Source organism: Cnephaeus nilssonii, assembly GCF_951640355.1.
Source record: "Cnephaeus nilssonii genome assembly, chromosome: 2".
Classification (NCBI taxonomy): Eukaryota; Metazoa; Chordata; class Mammalia; order Chiroptera; family Vespertilionidae; genus Cnephaeus; species Cnephaeus nilssonii.
The window spans coordinates 13,281,325-13,300,420 of NC_137073.1; the positions used below are offsets into that span (position 1 = coordinate 13,281,325).

The following is a 19,096-nucleotide window of genomic DNA, read 5'->3' on the forward strand; positions in this document are numbered from 1 at the left end:
TGGAGACAGTAAAGAGATCAGTGGTTGACAGGGGCTGGGGGGCAGGGGGAGGAATTAACCTCGAGAGCACAGAGGACTCCCAGGGCAGTGACACTGCTCCCGGTACCATACTACAACGATGGGTACATGGCATGTATACCTGTCCAAACCCACAGAAAGTAAGCACCCGAGACACCCGGAGTGTAAACGGGACTTCAGTTAATAATGAAGTACCCATGTTGGCTCACCAGTTATAACTAACCTATCACAAGATGTTCATGATGGGGAAACTGTGCGGGGAGGGGGGGGGATAAGGGAATCCTCTACACACTCTGCTCAGTTTTCTGTAAATCTAAAACTGTTCTAAAAGAGTCTATTAATTGAAAAACAAAAAATAGAGCGAAAATACTGGGGCAGTGAAAGCAAACGAGCAGGTAGGGACAGAGACAGTTAAAGCATTCTAAGGCTTTAGGGCCTTCACGGTGCAAAGACAGGGATTAAATTTAGACTTTCAGTTAACTAAGTATGTCCTCATTTGAAAGAAATAGAGTGTATAACTTACTAATTAGGAGGGGAAAATAATGGAATGAGAAAAACCTCTAAAGAAAGCTAAAAGGGACAAAAAGAAAAAAACAAAGATATGGAAATGAACCCAGACACCAGCCGAGATGAATGGGCTTGTTCTGTAGAAGAGAGTGAAGGTCGGCCTCAGTTTGAAAAGAATCTTGCTCTGTGCTAAGAGCTGCACTGGAGAGGACACAGGCTGAAAGAGAAGGTCACAAACCCAGACTCTGCAAACATAAGAGAATATTATGACTTTTGTTGTTGTTTTTTGGCTAATAAATTTGAAAACAGATGAAATGGACAAATTCCCAGGAAAATGTCTGCCACTAAAGTTGCCTTCAGAAGAAATGAAAACCCTGCGTGTCTGACAGTCACCAAAGGCATTCATCAGTGGTCACAGAGACCCAGAGGCCAGGGGCTCACGCAGGAGCACCGTCTCTGTCCTTGAACTCATTCAGAGAAGGGGGCCAGCCCTCGATGAGCTCTGTAGTGATGGTAAAACCTGAACAGAGCCAGGTAAGGCCAGTGCAAGATGGAAAATTACAGACCGGTCTCATTCACTGACAACCATGCAAAATCCAAAACAAAATATTAGCAAATCATGCCCAGTAACATCTTGATATACACAGCATGGCTAAGCTGAGTTTATCTTAGGGATGTAAAATTGGTTCAACATTAGTAGTATTAATGCAATTCACCATTTTACAGATTAGAGAGAAAGAAAAAGTGACCTCACAACTGGTGGAGAAAATTCAACATTTGTTAAAATTCAACATTTAGCCCAGCTGGTATGGCTCAACGGCATCAACCTATGAACCAGGAGGTCGCCATTCTATTCCCTGCCAGGGCACATGCCTGGGCTGCGAGCTTGATCCCCAGTAGTGGGAGTGCAGGAGGCAGCAGATCAATGATTCTCTCTCATCATTGATGTTTCTATCTCTCTCTCTTTCTCCCTCCCTCTTCCTCTCTGAAATCAATAAAAAATGTATTTTAAAAAATTCAACATTCATTCAAGATTAAAAATACCCAAAACAAAAACCACAAACAAAACTTCCTAGTGAATTAGAAATAGAGGAGAACTTGATAGAGGCAGCCACAAAACCCACCACCAGACCAACAACCCGCAGTCACACTCACTAGGCCAGGGAGCCTCTCCTTGGAATCAGTGGGGCCGCTCCTGCTGCATTGAACCTGCAACCCCGCACCGCACGGGCCCCAGACAACAAGGGAAAGGACAGGAGCACGACTAGAAGTCCCGAGGGCACCCCTATTACAGCATGTAGGTTACACTCAACAAAAACAAACAGTAAGCAGGACACAGAAATTGAAAATCCCAACAGTGTTTTTCTCGGGAACTGACAAGCGACGCTCAGATTCCCAGGGGTCTGCAGTGACTCACCTGGAAGAGGATCTGTAAGGCGCCATGGAGGATGCACATCCGCCGTCCGAGGAAGATGAAGAAGGGCACCACGAGCTCCAGGAAGTGGTTGCTGAGGGTCTCGAAGCGGTGGACCCACCATGGGGAGTGGTGCAGGAAGTAGGCCATGGGGTTGGGCACCGGCTGCGTCTGTGGGACAGGAGGAGACCTGTGAGCTACACCCTGAGCTGCACCCCACAGGACCCCGCCTGCCTGCACTGCTCTGGTTACCGGGAGCCCAGACGCTGGGAGTCGGTGGTGAGAGCCCTGAGCAGCACTGGGCACCAGAAAGCCCCATGCGGAGGACAGGGTACGGGGGAGGGGCAGAGCTGTGGGAGGCTGTCTCAGGCGAACACTCACATACGGTTTGGTTTCTGCTTAAAGGGCAATGAAGGCTGGGGAACAGGGTCCCGGCCCCGAGTGTGTGTTCCTGGGAACACACATGTTGAAAGTGGGTGGGCACAATGCAACCCAGGAGGCTGCGTGTTGACTCAGCCGTGGTGCTGGCCACCCCAGGGCCCACCTGACAGGCTCGGTACCTCTGACCACAAGCCCTGTGCTCTCCCACCCCCATCTGTAGCTGAGGCTGGGAGCAGGCCATGTGGAAGGCCATGTGGCCATCAACGCTCAGAGGAGCCAACTGTGCCAACACTGTGTGGGGCTGGGTACATTCCTACCCACGATGGTCTGGACACGCCTTGAACTGGGCTCACGGCCACGTCACGGAGGCCCCAGTGTGACGGGACACCAGCTCTAACATGAGCTGGCTCCCTTTCCCGTCTGTGGAGAGTGTGGTGATACGTGAAGGGTGTGGTGAGGTCTACTGTACCCACCTCCCTCCCCTCCCCAAGGCCTGGGCCTCCTCACGCTTCCAAGCACACACAGGTGCCCTTCTCACTCCTGGGCACTTGTGTTCACATGTACACATCCCACACACCCCGTAGCCACCGTCAGGAAAAGGCTGGGCCACACAGACAAATGGGTAATGCCTGTTGTGCCAACATGGCTCCAATTTTGAAACTTAAAGATGCTCCTGATAATATTAAATGGACTTGACCTTGTCACACATGGTTTAGATCCCAGAGGAAGGAAGTGCAGCTGCTGCTGCAGCACCAACCCAGTCCCTTGTGACCTGGCTGCTCCTCTGTCTCCTGGTCCTCCGGGCCCCGGCCCCTCAGGTACCCAGCACTGGTGTGGTTGCAGCCTGGCTCCTACCTCGGCCCTGGGCATGCGTCCTCTCAGATTTGCTGTGGACACAGGAAGTCCCTGGCCTGTTGGTCGCCTGTTGTGCGATGGGCACAGGGAGGTGACTGCTGACTATAAGGAGACACTGGTCAAAGCACAACGGCCTGTGCGCCCTGAAGCCTGACACTCAGGTGGCGGGAATGAATGAGAGGCAGCGGGAAGAAGTCATGAAAATGGTGACGCCCTTGGCTGACTGGCCACCTGCAGCTCAGAGGTAGGACGGCAGCTGTGGCAGGGTCGCTGTCCCCTCTGGGAAAGTGTTTTTCTGCTAACTTTTCATTTGGACATGGTTTTGACTTACAGAAAAGTTACGAGAATAGTAAAGAAAACCCCTGAACCTTCCGAAGTTTCCATTCTACCACCCCCTTCCTCCTCTCCCCCAGGTATGTATGTCTCCTGTGCCATTTAAGAGGCAGCTGAAACTTGGCGCCTGGCACCCTAAGTACTTCAGTGTGAACTTCCCCAAAGAAGGGCGTTCTCTCCGTGCACGCAGTGATCACACGCAGGCCTTAGCAACAGGCTGTCAGCGGCGGGCCTCGCTCCTCGCGTGGCGTCCACCGTAAGGAGAGGCTGCCCTGCCTCTCCCGGTGTGTACTGGTGCCAGTGTGGACGTGTGAGTTATTTTATCCAGTGGGTTATAGTCCTGTGTTCTGACGGTCCACACCACTTTCTAAGCATTCTCCTGCTTTCTGGCACTAAACATGCTCCAGGATCACCTGAACCCCTCCTTGCCCTGCCCTGGACACAGCTGTGTCTCCTGGGAGCCAGGTCCTTCTGATTGGGGACCGCTGTCTCTGGGCTGCTCAGCAGACCCCGAGTCCATGTCAATCTAGCTCATGGATCTCGGCGTTTCACTGTGCTCTGAGCGGGTTTCTGCAGCTCTGGGGAGCACGCAGCAGGCCTCTCCCAGCCTTTGCCCCAGGGGCTCCCAGCAACTAGCGCCTGCTCTCACTTGTGCATGTGGAGGGCGGGTAGATGGAGAGGCAGGCCCTTCTGGGGAAGGGGAGACACAGGGGTGGGACAGACACGGGGTGTTTCTGCTCAGAGGCCTGTGCTTTCTGACCACAGATGCGCTACAGCCAGGTAATGTCTGAGCCGCGAGAAACCCTCACAGTCCTAAAGTCGCAGATATTCTGGTGGTTAACAGCAGTTTCACGCAACACCAGAAAAAGCCATCAAAATTAGTTCCAAATGTTTCAGGTTTTTTTTTTTTTTAAACAGCAGAGCTCTCTCTGGATACAGTACGTGTGTACGTGCACGTGTGAATGTGCAGGCCTACCCCAAGGTGCCTATGGCCCCTGGACAGGAACGTGTACCAGGCGCCCAGCACCTGGGCCAAGATGTGTCGGTGGGGCCAGAGGGACCACAGGTGAGTGTGCTCGTTTGCAGGCGGGGGGCTGGCTCCCTGCAGGAGCCCATCAGGAGAGGGGACCCTGCTGCACAGGCCTGTTCTCTCCGGCAGCACCAGGAAGAAGGCTGGCACATGGTGACAGAACAACCACTCCTTGTTCCCCAAGTCAGGATGAGCCCCCCCGGTTACATTTCAGGGCTCAGTTTCAGAAAGTGGCCTGGCCACGGGCCAACTCTCAGTGGCCCACACAGGTGAGGGCAGCAGGCCGCTTGGCCCTGGTTTTGGCAGAGGGACAGCGGGTCCTGCCTACTTCTTTGATGGTAAAAGGCCCTGCTTTTACCAACAGTCCCAGCCAGCCAGGGGGAGTGAGTTTTGACAAGATTGCCGTGTCCTGCCCACGGCGAGGGGAGGCTGAAATGGGAGCCCCTTATTCACCCCAGCTTCCCCATGGGCTCCTGTCATCAACACAGCCTCCTCCGCCCACAACCACCAGATAGAGCGAGAAGGTAGAGGCCCAGGGCCCTCTGTGCCCCCACCCCACCCCACCCCACCCCACCCCACCCCACCCCACCTCACCCCACAAGCACAGGAGGGTGTGGTTAAAGCAGGCGGATGGTATGACTGCATCCATGGCTATGTTAGCATCGTCACTGGCTCCAGACTGAGCTGGCCCTGACCCACTTACCTGGGTGGAGTGGACACCCCGAGTTCCACCCATGGGGATGTGGCCAGCCCAGGTCGGGGCACAAATGTGGGTCTGAGGACCTTCTCTTCTCACCCCCTGGGCCCTTGTTGAAAAGGGCACCATGTTCCTAGGCTAGAAAGACTGGACTTTATAAATCCAGTTCGGGACTGGCCTGAGGGCAGGCATCGCCCACCGGAGGGCAGGGAGCTTCGCTGGCTGGGAGATGGGGCCACACACAAGGATGCAGGGGTCTGGGGCTGAGAGTGGCCCAGCTGCCAGCCAGTAGGGAGACACAGACTTTGAGCAGAAATGTCCCTGACAGTCCTGCTTGTCCCCTGAGTCCTGGAGGTGCCCACAGGGACAGCCATGAGCAGGTTGGGGCCTGGGCGCCACCCAGCTCAGCCCTGGGCCCAGAGGTGGAGGCCGGAAGTGCACAGGGCCCATCTGTCCATGCTGCCTGTGGGCCTTGTTTTGTCTCTCCTGAGGTTTCTGCTATGCCCAGCCCCCAGCCCGGCACCCAGGAGTGGCTGATACTCACTCGGGTGGGCTGGAAGGCAAAGGCCCTCTCCCGCCGGTGGCAGGCACACAGCAGGGCTCGCTGAGCATGGCTCCCCGCTCACGTCGCCTGGCCCTGACTGCCCTCGGGATGCCCTGCAGAGGCCCCATGTGCCTCACCCTCAGAGCAGTCTGACGAGGGGGGCCGGTGAGCACAAAGGACTTGGCACCCGGTGTGCAGAAAGGCCAGCGGAGCTTATATGAACAGCCACACGGGGGACCTGCGTCGGGGCCTCCTCACTCGGTGTCCAGCTGGTGAGAACAAACAGCAGAGAAGCATCCGCGAGGGGAATAAACCAGCGACATGGGGAGAGACGTGCTTCTGCGTGACCTCCAGAGCAGTCCCGGCTGAGCATCCCGAAGCGGTTCCTTCTCCAGCGGCCTGGGGCCTCTACATCCCGTGGGGGTTTCTCAAGGAGCCCGCGTGGAAGTTCCACGCGCGCCTCCCCGATGGGCAGCCCTGCTACTTGTACAGCCATATAAACGTGAGAAAAATAAACAGTCCGCTTGTTGCTCGCTCAGAGCTGGGGAAGAAGCCAGACCCTTTACTGAGTGATGCAGGAGGGCAGGCGCCTGCACAGGCCCCGTCTTCGGAGGGAACAGCAGCGGAGAAGCGGGGCGCCGGCGGCAGAGATCAGGCTTAACGACACTCCCTAAGCGTTTCCAAGAGAAATAAACAGCCTGGGTCTAAAAAGAGTAAATCACTGAGCAGTGCCCACGGCCAGCAAACAGAACCCGCCACAGCCGAGTGGCTGCATGTTCTCACAGCCCCCGGGGCACCTCGGGCAGCACTCCTCACTTTCCACTAAGGTTCCACGGCCCATCCTGTCACTCACGCAGGGCACCTGGGCTCCCAGTTGGGACTCCAGTGCTTTTCATTTCCCGAACATAAATGCATGTTCTGTGTGAGCCCGGCCCTCTAGGAACCGCATCACAGGGACGGACGTTTCCCAGGCTGCATGAGTCTCTGTGTTCCTCACCGAAGCCCCACGGCCTCTGGGTCCGTGCCTCGGGAGCCTGGACAGAGGACTTGAAAGCTGGCAAAGGGGCACATCAGGTTTGAGCAGGGGAAGGACATGACCCCGTTTAATGAGCTGGGACGGCTGCTGCAAGTTCCTGTTACTTCAGATTTATGTGCCGTTTCTTAGCTCCCACAGGTGAGGTGCTGGGAGGAAGAACATGCTCCATGGAAGCACCGACCAACGGTGCCTGGGCGCGGTGGGGGGGCTGGAAGACCAGTTGCTCCCCACTCCTGGGGGGTATGGAGTCGATGCTTCAGGTGGGAGCCCCAAGGCGGGCCCTGAGCCCTCAGCCCGCAGGGGGCTTCACTGCGCCATGTAAATGAGAACAAATACGGTGACTGTGACATTCGCAGTCCCTGACAACATGGAATTCCTTGAAAGGAAGGCTCTATTTTCCAAGAGCCTTGCTCCCTGGGAGCACCACGTGCGGCTCCTTATGTGGATTTATGACCTGCCAGGAGGCGGGTGTACGGGTGGGGCCTGCTCTGTGTGCTGACCCCTAAAGACACGGAGCCCTGCTGGTCTGGGCTGCACCGCTGGGAGGGCCCACGGCCTCCCTTCTCCTGCAAGCCCAGGACAGTTTTATTTCTGTTTGCACTGAGCTGGAAAAAAACCACCATGTCGTAAAATCTGGCTGTAAACCATGGAAGTGGCGACTGGAGCATCACACCCCATAAAGCATGGGAAGGAGTGCCCAGTGCTCCTGTGACGGCCGCTGGCCACGCTCACTTACAGGGCGATGTGTCCCGAGCACAGCCCAGCCCCGGCGCAACACCCAAACCCTCGCAACATTTTACAAGAGGTTCCCCTAAAGAGACAGTTTTAAATAAGGAAACCATGATGAAAATATGAAGAGCGATGAAAACCGTTTAGGGATTTAGAAGGTAACAAATCTTTGGGGAGAACAATGTCACTTCCTGTGGGGGACCAGTACTCTCCTCTGACACCCGCCTCCCGTCCCTCAGTGAGAAGTCCAAGAAGAACAGAAATGTTTTTTTTTTCAGCCAGTTTCCCATTTTAGGGACCATAAATCATGTGTCTGGGGTTTTAATGAGAAAGGGAACACACCACATGTGATTCTTGTCTGAAGAATGAGCTTCTTAAACTCGCAAGCTCCACTTGTTCCATTTTAACAGAACCCCTGTGGGTTGTACCCCTCCCACTGATCCAGGACCCCTGTCCCTTGCAGAGCCATCAGGCGAGGTTTTCCAGGTGGGGTGCCTCCCTTGGACACTGTAGGTGTTGATGTGTGTCTCTATGTTGGTGGCTCCCCGATGGGAGGGGAAGGGGACATACCATATACCTTTCAGGTGAGGGTCTTAGGATAAAAAGGTAAGACCTACTATGGGTTCTCACATGCAGCTGGCAGCTGGCCCAATGTTGGGGCTGAAGGCTTCTCCCCACAAGGCACAGCTGATGTGCCCAGTGTCCCCCTTATGCTCACCGTGTGAACATGAGCCTCCCCACAGCTGCTTCCCACCTCCCACTAAGGCGATTGGGAATGGAAAAAAGAAGAATTAGTTATAAATGTGGATAAACAATAGTACACACAGGCCGGGGACCACGGAAACACTGAAGGAAAGTGGACAATGTGTTGTCAGGATCATTCATTGTGGTGGCTCCTCAAGAGCTGCCACCCACCAGGCCCCAATGTACACAGCCCACCCGACTCAGGGAAGCCTGGATCCCAGGAGATGACGGCGCGCAGCATCCTTAAAGCACGGAAACAACCCTGTTAGCCTAGCATTCCATTCTGCCAAAAGTCTCTCTCAAAACCAAAGCGGGAAGAAAGTGGGAAGGACCCCTCACCTGCACACCTGCACACTCGAGGTGGAAGCAAGACCCGGGTCGCGCCCAGGGCGGAGAAACCTGGGAATAGTCGGCATGTGGGTAAATGTGTGGGGCTATCTCTCCAATTTAATGGAATGTCTTTAAAGAGTAAACTGACTATTTACACAAAAATAATAACATGGTACATGACTTGTATAAAAGTAAACATATGACAACACTAGCAAAAAGATGCAGGAGGGAGACGTGGGAGAGCATCACTGTCCAGTTCTTCACTGTTTATGAAGTAAGTCGAGTTATCACGTGAAGGCAAGCTGTGATGAATTAGATTTATACTATAAACCTAAAACAGCCACAAAAAGTAAAACAACAAAGAGGTACAGCTAATAAGCCAAGAAGAGAAATAAAAAGGAGTCATAAAAAACATTCAACTAATCCAAAAGAAGCAGGAAAAGATGAAAAAAGAAATAAAGACTAAAACTTAATGATCACTTCAATGCAAATGATCTAAATATGCAATTAAAAGGCAGAATTTGTCAGGCTTAATAAAGAAACAAGACCCAACTACATGCTGCCCATAAAAGACACACTTCAAATATGAAGACACATGTCGGTTAAAAGTTAGAGCTTGGAAAAATGCATACCATGCAGACACTCGTTAAAAGAAAACAAGAGTCACTATATTAACATCAGGCAAAGAAACGTCAGAGCAAATAATACCATCAGGAATACAAGGTCATTTCACGATGCTAACAGGTGCGCTCATTAGGAGGCCACACACTCCAACATTGATGCACCTATAACAGGCTTCCAAACACACAAAGCAAAAACGGAGAGAAGTGCAAGTAGAAATAGACAAATCCTCCATCCCAGTCAGAGGTTGTAATCCCTCTGTCTTAATACCTGATAGGACAAATAGACAAAAAGCAGTGAGGATACAGAAGACCTGAAAACCACTGTGGTCCAACTTGAATTAATGAACATTACAGAACACAGAACGCACACTGCTTTCTAGGCTCGCATGGAACATTCACTAAGATAGACCATATTCTGGGCCACAAAACAAGTCTGAATAAATTAAAGATTCAAGTCACATTCTGTATATTCTCTGACAATAAAGGAATTATATTAGATCTCAATTACAGAAAGATGGCTGGAAAATTCTCACATTTGTAAACTCAGCTACACACTCTAACTAGCCTTCATGGATTTTACGTTCACAGGACAACCCTGAAGTTGTTATCAATTTAAAGTTAGGAAAACAGACTATGACCAGTTAGGTAACTTGCTCAGGAAGCACCTACTCACAAGTCAGAGTGGGTACCCCAAGAGGGCAGGAGCACAGCATCCAAACTGGGACGTGGGTTCAAGTTTGGATGCTACCACGCTGGAGCTCTCTGCTCTAACAGCAATGGCCATCGCTGACCCTGGGGCTGCACCCTCACCTTTCAAGGTCTTGGCCTTAGTCTGGAGGGGCTGGCCCCTCTGGGTGTTCCCAGGGCATGGGCCCCACCAAAACCCCCCTGCGGTCAGTCACCCAGCCAGGCCAGGTCCCCCTGCTGGCCCTGACATTACCTAAACCCAACACCCCTCCCCCTCTCCAGTCCCCAATACACACATAAAACATCCTCTTCTTACAAGATCAATAAAACTGCCAGTGGACAAAGCAAATAAGCCACAACTCCCAACCTCCTGGCGGTTACTCAGTCACAGCTTCCAGCAAGTTAACATTTACAGCTTTCACAGTCACGTCAACCTTGATTCAAATTATTTCCAGATTGGTAGGCCCCTGTATCTAAGGGTGCTTGATGACCCCCATCCAATTACAGTACAAAACAGGTGGTAGCCCAGGTCCCAGGGTGGCATTCAAAAGTAGGACCCACTGGCCTGGGACGCAGACAGAAGCCACCGTGTTGGAGCGGGTCTGCAGCGCAGGGGACGGAGGCTCTGCTGTGCTGTGCAGGGGGTCGGCAAGGCAGCCGACTGTGCTCGTTCATGGCTGTGCCCTGGGCTCAGGGACCGTGAAACACACTGGTCACAGGTGGCTGGGCTGGACCAGTGTTCGCAGGTGGATTACTGCAGCTCACCCAGAGGTTGAGTCAGCATTTGGTGAGCAGCCTTCCTTGACAATGCCCATCACCAGGAGGGCAACTGGCCGTCTGGGAGGTGGGGAGGGTGCTGGAAGGGACTGGAGAATCCCACTGGCACTGCCGGCCTGGGCAGCAGGGCCTGTCCATGGGGCTCAGCCCACATTGCTCACCCCCAGGATCACCTTGGCATGGCTGCCAAGGTCTCTGCCACGGGGAAGGAGTGCCTGGCCTGGTCCCGGGGTCAGTGTGCTGACAATGACCACAGCTTGTGGAGGGATGAATAGTGTCCAGGGCCAGGGAGCCACAGCAACCCCGCCATGAGTTGAGAGATACTGGGACGAGGGCCGTTTTCCACCTTGTCATATGTGAAGACATGACCTAGACAGGCAGTGACCTTCCTGATCTCAAGAGAAAGAGGAAAAGCTTCTCCTAGAAAGGCCAGCAGGAGGTGCCCTCACACTCACATCACGGAGAGCAGAGTCGCAGGAAGTGTGTCTCAAGCAACTTGCAGGGGTTCAGCGGACCCTCAGGGGTGAGCGTGATGTCGCGGTGCCTCGCGTGGACCGCCCATGTGCACCTGGAGGAGTGGCAGGCAGGGAGCACACCCAGTCACAAGATTCCTGTCTAGTTGCACATGAAGGTTCTGCTCCAACAGCTCGGCTCTGGATGGATCCTGGAGGTGCCTGTGAGTCAGCTGTTCCTACCGTGGGCTTGAAACTCTAGCTTCAAAACTCAACTGACATGACACAAGGCCTCTGTTATGTGCTGTGAGGCTGTGGGACTTTGCAAATAATAGGAGTGGAAAGTGAATTCTATTCCTGGATTAAAGGTCAGCTCTGAATGCAGGACTCTGGAGTACAGTGTAAACTTGTTTGAACTCATTCATGTATTCCTGGGGGTGGGGGAGGAACACGGAAAGATCTGCACTGGCTCAAGCACAGAGGGACTCAGAGGGGCTGCAGGCGGGACCCATGGTGGGCGGAGGGACCCAGTGAGGCTAGGACACCTCTGACAGCTCAGCGACCAAAACCACATGCTCCTTACCTGTGAATCACCAAGCTGTAAGGTGAAGGCTATTTTATACGAGTGTTATGTCCAATACAAAGGGATTTAAGGGATAAATTTGTGTAATCAAAGTATACCAAAGTTAAAAAGTTCAAATCTGATTAATCTGTATTGTGGACACTGAGACAGAAGATACCCACTAAAAAGGGCTCCTGCTGGCTAACTGGGCTCAAATAAAACAAAAAGAACAAGCCATTTCCATGTAGGGATCTCTCATGCAACTGCACTTCATGGAGAAACCTGCACTGAATTGCCTGCCTGCAGGGTGTGTCTGCCATCTGAGCCAGCCCTTTTTTTCAACCAATAGGACTGAGGCTTTCCCTCTCCAATAGTTGCTGTGCAGTGACCAGCCAGAGAGGCTCTATCCTGACCAATCGGGACAGTGCCTTTTGGACCAATCAAACTGTGAAGATTTAGAGTCTTCATCTGCATGAGGACAGACCGATCAGGGAGCAGGAGCTGGGACTTCTGTCTATATAAGCCAGCTCCCCTCTGCCTTTGGGCGTGCACTTTACCTTTCCACCTAAGACTGAAAATTGTGTTTCCTTGGCTGAGCTGAAATACCGAAGATGTCTCTCCAGAGCAGAGTGGAGCACACCAGTGCAGGCCAGAGCAGACTGGTCCAGAATGGAGCAGACCACAGCAGAGGGGCGCAGACCAGTGTAGCATAAAGCAGACCGGTATGGAGCAGAGCTGTCTAGCCAGAGAGGGGCCTGGTCCCAGGGCGGTCTCACAGCCATGCTCTTTTCACAGCTCTGCTGCAGCACACTGAACACAGTTTCCTTCTTCATCACACTCCAAACTGGAGATTCCTGTTGGCACTGAATTGGCACCAACGACCCTCGGTTGACATTATAGAGCAGAGTGGCACACACAGAAGTTCAAGTTTGCCGCTAAGAGCATTGTCTTGCTGTTCCAAGTGCAACGCTGCATATTTTAAGGGTAATTGGATAAGACATAAAACTGCTAGCAGGGAAGCTGTATCTGTTTTTCTCCCTTTCCTTGAGCGTCTGACAGCCGAGGTGCGCCTGTGGGCATTTCCTGTGGATGGTTTCACTGAGTGCTGGAGCAGAGCCCGCCCGTTTGTGGATGGAGGCTTTCAGAACGCTATTCTGCCCCGGATGTGCTCAGTGACACCGGCTTCATGTGAGAGCAGGCATGGCCATCACCGGATCCGCAGGCCCGGCGCTCAGTGGTGGAGCATCACCTGGAGGCTGCCGGCCTTTCTCCTGCTGTGACTGACGGGTTGCGCTCGAAGACGTTTGCCCTGTGCTGCTTCCGATCTGGCTGGCTGAACTCACCAACAACCACCTCTTAGTTACCAGTGGATGGGAAGACAGGGGCTGAGTAGGCACATGGGCCATGTGGGCCAAAGCTGCATGGCAGGGGAGGGTCTGTCCTACCCAACTGTGTGAGGTTCCTGGACCCGAGCAACGGATCGGACGGCAATGCTGTTCATCTCGCTCCCTGTGCTGCTGAAAGACATCAGGTGCAAGTGTCGCCAGGCTCCTGCCAAGTGCTCTAGGTCTCTAGACACAAGGGGCAGGGACGGCGTATCCCTGACCCTGACGCCTTGTCCAGCTGGTGAGGGTGTACTAGTAGAAAACAGCACAAGGACCTCGGGCCTCACACAGAAATCCCGTTATGAGGAGATGAGCTCTGCCCCTGAGGCAGGAGGGCAGGGGGCTGACACATCTCCCACCAGCCCTCCACTCACCGGCTGGGTCCGGGTGAGCGGAGCTCAGTGTCCATTTCGTCGCAGGGTCGGGATGCTGGGGGGATTCACATGCCAGGGCTCAGCTCTGTGCCCTCCTGATTGCTAGACCTTCACCAGGCCTCGCTGGGGTAGCCCCATGCAAACAGCCAAGTTCAAGGTGAAATAGAAATAATGATGAGAGGGGAGAGAAGCCTGAGCTCTTGTCATACTGGGAGCCCCTCCCTGTTGCCCAGGCTGCTCCTGACCCCACTGGCTTGGCAGACTCCCCCGGAGGGTCCCTCTGTGAGGCCTCTGCCATGGAGTGGAGCCATGGCGGTGGATGAGGCGCCCTCTCTCCATTACCCGGGCCCACCATTACCTGGGGCCCTGCTGCCCCTGGCCAGGGACTGGAGGAGTCCAGGTCGCAGAGGACAGGCCACGTGGCCCACCATCCTTGTCCCAGGGGCACAGATAATTCCAAGGGATGAATCGAATGGTCTGCAGTCAGCACACAGCATGGCCTGGCTCCTAAGGAGACCTCAGTCGTGTCCTCACTCCAATCCACCCGACAAAGCGGGTGTTGAAACAAGCTTTGCTGAGGAAAGGCTCTGCAGCTACAGAGAGCGGTGGGCTCAGTCCCTCCAGAGGGCCTGCCTTGGATGCCATGGGCCCGATTCCGCGTGACGGCAGCACTGAGCTCCCAGGGCCTCCGAGCACTGCTCCGTTCAGCCCTGGATCCCGGGGGATCGTTGGCCATCACATTCCTGGTTCCTGATGAGCCTCAACTCAGCCTGTCCTAGAACGTCGATTCCAAGTGGCCCTGGCCTCACACACACCAGTGCCATAGCCTGCTGGCAGCCTGTCGCAGGACTTAGTTCACAAGCCAGCGCTATGGTGGCCACATTCCCGCTGCCTGCCCCAATCTCAGGCAGGCCCTGGTGTATGCCAACTCCATGCCCTTGTGGGGACGCTCACCATCCATGCCCTCCACTCGCCACAGCTCCTTCCACTGTCCTAACACAGGAGTCCTAGAGCTGCCTCCATCCTGGCCAGAGAGCTGCACGCACAGCGAGCACGGCATTCGCATCCAGCGGACTGACAGGCATTGCCTGTTTACCGTGCCCAGAGGCCATTAGGGGACACACAGTCTTCACACAGCAGGCCAGTGTTGACAAGGTGGCTGAGGGGGCTGTGGACAGGCCCAGGACAGAGCAGAGTCCCGTGGCCCAGTCCACGGGGTCCCATGCTCCCTCCTGCCACGCCGGAAGCATTTCACTGCTGGCACTTTTGGAAAGGTCAGCTCTAGGACCAAGGGTGGGCCGCAAGGGTCCTTGAGCAGGAGGGGAGGACATTCCGAGGCATGTTAGGTGGGACATGGGCTGATCTCCAGACCCTAAAGATAAAGCCTGACTTCTTAAATGCAGCACACAGAGAATGACCCTGCCCGGGCTGCTTAATCGCTAACACAGCCCGGAACACACACAGGCACAGCAGTGAGGGGGCGGTACCCCAGGACTCAGAGGTGACATCCAGGACTGAATACACTTGGGACTGAGAGCCACAGAAGACATAAGATGGCCTACAAGCCGCCTTTCAGAAGAAGAGCAGATAAAAACCACTCTCTTGTATGTGAGCCCTAAGCAACGAGCAGGGAACAGGGCGACAGCATTCTGTCTGACGGGTGGTGCTCTAGGCGTGTCAAGGCTTTCACTGCCAATAAAAGCAACACGAGCCCAACGTGAGAACGGGCACCCGACAGGCATGCACCATGTGCGCGAATGAGCCAACATTACTGAGACGACGAAGGACACTTCAATGCCAAATGCCCTCGAATTAATTCATAAGGAAAGGTGATCCCAGCCCCCCACTGAACAGGCTAGCAGTCAGTAGAGACAGGGATGTCTGGAGGGGCTCTGACCTGGGATCGGGGACTATGCCCAAAGCCCTGGGCCAAGGTAGAGAGGGGGCTTAGAGGGTCTGAACACAGTAGGACTGGAGCCTGCCCCCGGGGGAGCCGGAACACCCCTGTACCCACATCCACCGAGGCTGGGAGCTCGGTATAGGGCCGAAAGGGCCAGCTCAGCCTCTAGGAGGGAGGGAGCCCAGCCTGACACCCAGGGCCTGGGCAGGGCTGTGGACAGCAGCAGAGGGACTCGCTGCCCCAAACCAGAATGAACAACCAGGCCCACAACCACTCTGCCAGCCTCAGCCAGTGGGACACTCTGCCTCCCAAGAGAGGGAAGCAGGAAGGGCTCCCTCCCACATGAGCTGGAGTCTGCGTCATCGCCTCACGGTCACCGCTCTCACCTCGTAGTGGAAGTCCATGCAGGTGAAGTCTCGCCAGCACTGGTCCCCCCGGATCTTGATCAGGCCCTGCCAAGGCAAGAAGGAGAAAGAGCAACGTGAACCGCTTCCCCAGAATGGCAAGGAGCCCTCGGGACAGGGGAATCACCGCCGGGGAAGAACCTGCGCTGAAGGAACGTGAAGGGAGCAACACATCTGGCGGTACACCTGAAGTGAGGTGAGGGGAAGATTTAAAGAAAGTTCCACAAAGGCTTCAATGACGAAAAGTCAGCAACTGCTCCAGGGAAAAAGAAACTCCGCTTCCTTGTTAGACCGGCTTCCTTCTGCACGTTCTTTAAAACTCAGTTTTTAGACTGTGAGCGTCATCACAGTAATACAACGGTGAGGCTTTAAAACTGGACAAATTTGCAAAGCTACGCACACACACAACCTTACTGATACTTCCATAGATGCCAAGGAGGATGTCAAAGGGACGTCGCAATTGCTACAATGACACACCATGCGGCAGCTCAGGTGGGCTGGACGAAACCTCCATCCATCTCCTGAATGGTCACTACTGTTTCAAGGCACTCAGGACCCTGCCGTGTGCAGGCCCGAGAGGGCCTCCAGGGAGCTGCTGCTGCTTCTTTGTTTTTAAAAATATATATATTTTATTGATTTTTTACGGAGAGGAAGGGAGAGGGATAGACAGAAGCATCGATCAGCTGCCTCCTGCACACTCCCTACTGGGGATGTGCCCACAACCAAGGTACATGCCCTTGACTGGAATCGAACCTGGGACCCTTCAGTCCGCAGGCTGACGCTCTATCCACTGAGCCAAACCGGTAAGGGCCAGGGAGCTGCTTTGCTGCCTGGTCCCCTGGGAAAGTGGCTGCAGGGAGAGGGGACTCTGCTGACCAGCCTGTGGGCGAGCTTCCGGGAGCTGGCCAGCCGCCCCAGCACAGCTGGTTGCCCCGCAACCCTGCGCAGCTTCCAGGACGTCACGCAGAGTCCACATCGTGGCTGGTCTGCAGTCACAGGGAGGGCAGTCCGCTCACATGCCTGTCAGATGCAGCTCCACCCCAACAGCCCCCTTTCTCTCCGCATGATTCCTTCATAAGTCAGAAACCAACTGCTCCCCCACCAGGAATAAAAACTCTGCTTGAGATGCAGAGACTCGGTTCCAATTTCTGTCTCTTACATAATAGTCGGATTAGAGGGGAGAAAGAAACTGCACCAATAAAGAAACAACCCTAATGCAGCTCAGTTTTCTCTTGTGTCGGTGGTTTCTGCAGTTATGACTACCTGAGTTTCATCCAAACATCCATGCACCCACCCACCCATCCACCACCCACCATGCACCCACCCAGATTGTCCCGGATAGTATTTCTCATTAAAGTCAAATGATCATGAACTTTCTAAAAAAAACAAAATAAAATTATATATATATATTTCAGAGAGGAAGGGAGAGGGAGAGATAGAAACATCAATGATGAGAGAGAGAGAATCACTGATCGGCTGCCTTCTGCACACACCCCCCACTGGGGATCAAGACCGCAACCCAGGCATGTGCCTGACTGGGAATCGAACCATGACTTCCCAGTTCATAGGCTGATGCTCAATCACTGAGCCACACCAGTCGGGCTGATCATGAACTTTTAAAAAAAGTATTTTTTTTTATTGATTTCAGAGAGGAAGGGAGAGGGAGAGATAGAAACATCAATGATGAGACTCATTGATCGGCTGCCTCCTGCATGCCCCCTACTGGGGATCAAGCCCACAACCTGGGCTTGTGCCCTGATGGGGAATCCAACTGTGATCTCAACCACTCATAGGTCAGCGCTCAACCATTGAGCCACACCGGTTGGGCTGATCATGAACTTTAATCACGTCTGTGAAACACTTGCTGCAACAATGAGATTAGGGTTTGATTGAATAACTAGGGGTGATGGCTAAAACTGGTTGACACATAAAACTAACCTTTGTGCCTGGGAAAGACTTTGGGGAGGCTGAGGGCTCTGAGCCAGAGACAAGAGTGTGAGCTGATGGCTCCTCTGGTGACCATGCAGCCAGCAAGGCAGAATGACTGTTCCGGATGTGGGATGTGTCCAATTCCAGACATGTGGAGCCCACAGGATGGGCCGAGGGATTGGAGCAGGTGTGGGGTGGGGAGCAGCCAAGACCTCTGGCCTGGGCCCCTGGTGGGCGGCACGAACTCAGCAACACCCTAAGGAGGAGAAACGTGGAGTGACGTGTGGCGGCCACACGGCTTCTACAGTGAAACTGAATGACAGAGCTCTGCGGTGCGTGTGGGCTGGACGGAGAAACATGGGTGCACCTAACCGCGGTTAACAATGCGCTCCAAAGGGACCGCAGTACTCAACTTTCCCAGCACCGCTGAGACCCAGAGGCTATTCTGAGGTTGGTTCTGGAGGAGCCACCTCTGCTTCCGCAGCCACCTTGCTAGGACTTCAGACCTCGGTGGGGCAGAACCCGCCTGGCCCGCAGCCACCGGCTGCTCCCAGCGCCACCGAGCTGCGGCACCTTCGTGGAGCTGTGCTCCAAGGTAGAGACTTTTGAGTGCATCACTTTGAAAAGTGGAGTCACATCTTTCTGGAAAGTGGGTTTGCTTAGATCACAAAGTGCCAGAGAGACAACTCGTTTGAATTTGACCATACACAGTTATGTTGTGTGAAAACAGACGACCCAGATCTGAGTGAGCCCGTCTGCCTATGGGAGAACTGCTGGTTTCTGATGAAACGCACCCCTAGTTCTGTGGAGAACCTCAGCCGCGCGGTCACACGAGGCTCCCCGTGAGCACGGCTCCACTCCCTGCATCCTTTCAGAATCTGAGGGTGAATCTTTGGAGATTCAAACCAGCGAAGAAGAAAAAAAACAAAATAATTAAAATGTCATTCAAACTCTAAGCTGATATGAGACACTTAAAAATCTGAGACATTCTTTCAGGAGCGGAAGATAATTATATTCCTCCCCATCTACTGATTTCTCCCTACAATGCAGATGTCAGATTTTCCACAGATTTTTTTTTTCTTCCAGAGTAAGTGTCAAAGGAACAAAGCCTTCTTTGAGACGTTTTCAGGCCAAAATTAATTCTGAAGAAAAAAACCCCACAAAAACGGCAGATAGGCCACTAACAAGGCAGACCCAAAGAGAGGCGAGTGACCCACAACTGTCCATACGACCCCTGCTCTCTGCTCGGGGATGGGAGAGCGCCAGGATGCTGGAACATTCCGCAGTGACTGAGACAGCCTTACAGGCAATGGTGGGAGGCAGGAGCGCAAAGGCAGGAGCCTGTGGGATGCAGATGGGCTCCTCTCTGAAGCTCAAGGGTCTGA

The 19,096-nt window shown here is 53.8% G+C and overlaps 1 protein-coding gene across 2 annotated transcripts in view; it reads right to left on the reverse strand.

Moving 5' to 3' along the window:
- The window catches only part of LMF1 (lipase maturation factor 1), a 113,240-nt gene that overhangs the window by 26,546 nt on the left and 67,598 nt on the right, over nt 1–19,096 (reverse strand). The window contains exons 4-5 of one of the 2 annotated variants that reach the window (XM_079793109.1): nt 15,765–15,867; nt 1,943–2,110 (exon numbers count right to left, since the gene is read on the reverse strand). In XM_079793109.1, coding sequence (XP_079649235.1) covers nt 1,943–2,110; nt 15,765–15,867 — 271 coding nt within the window. The remainder of the gene's footprint in view (nt 1–1,942; nt 2,111–15,764; nt 15,868–19,096) is intronic. The other variant, XM_079793108.1, reaches the window with a different exon arrangement.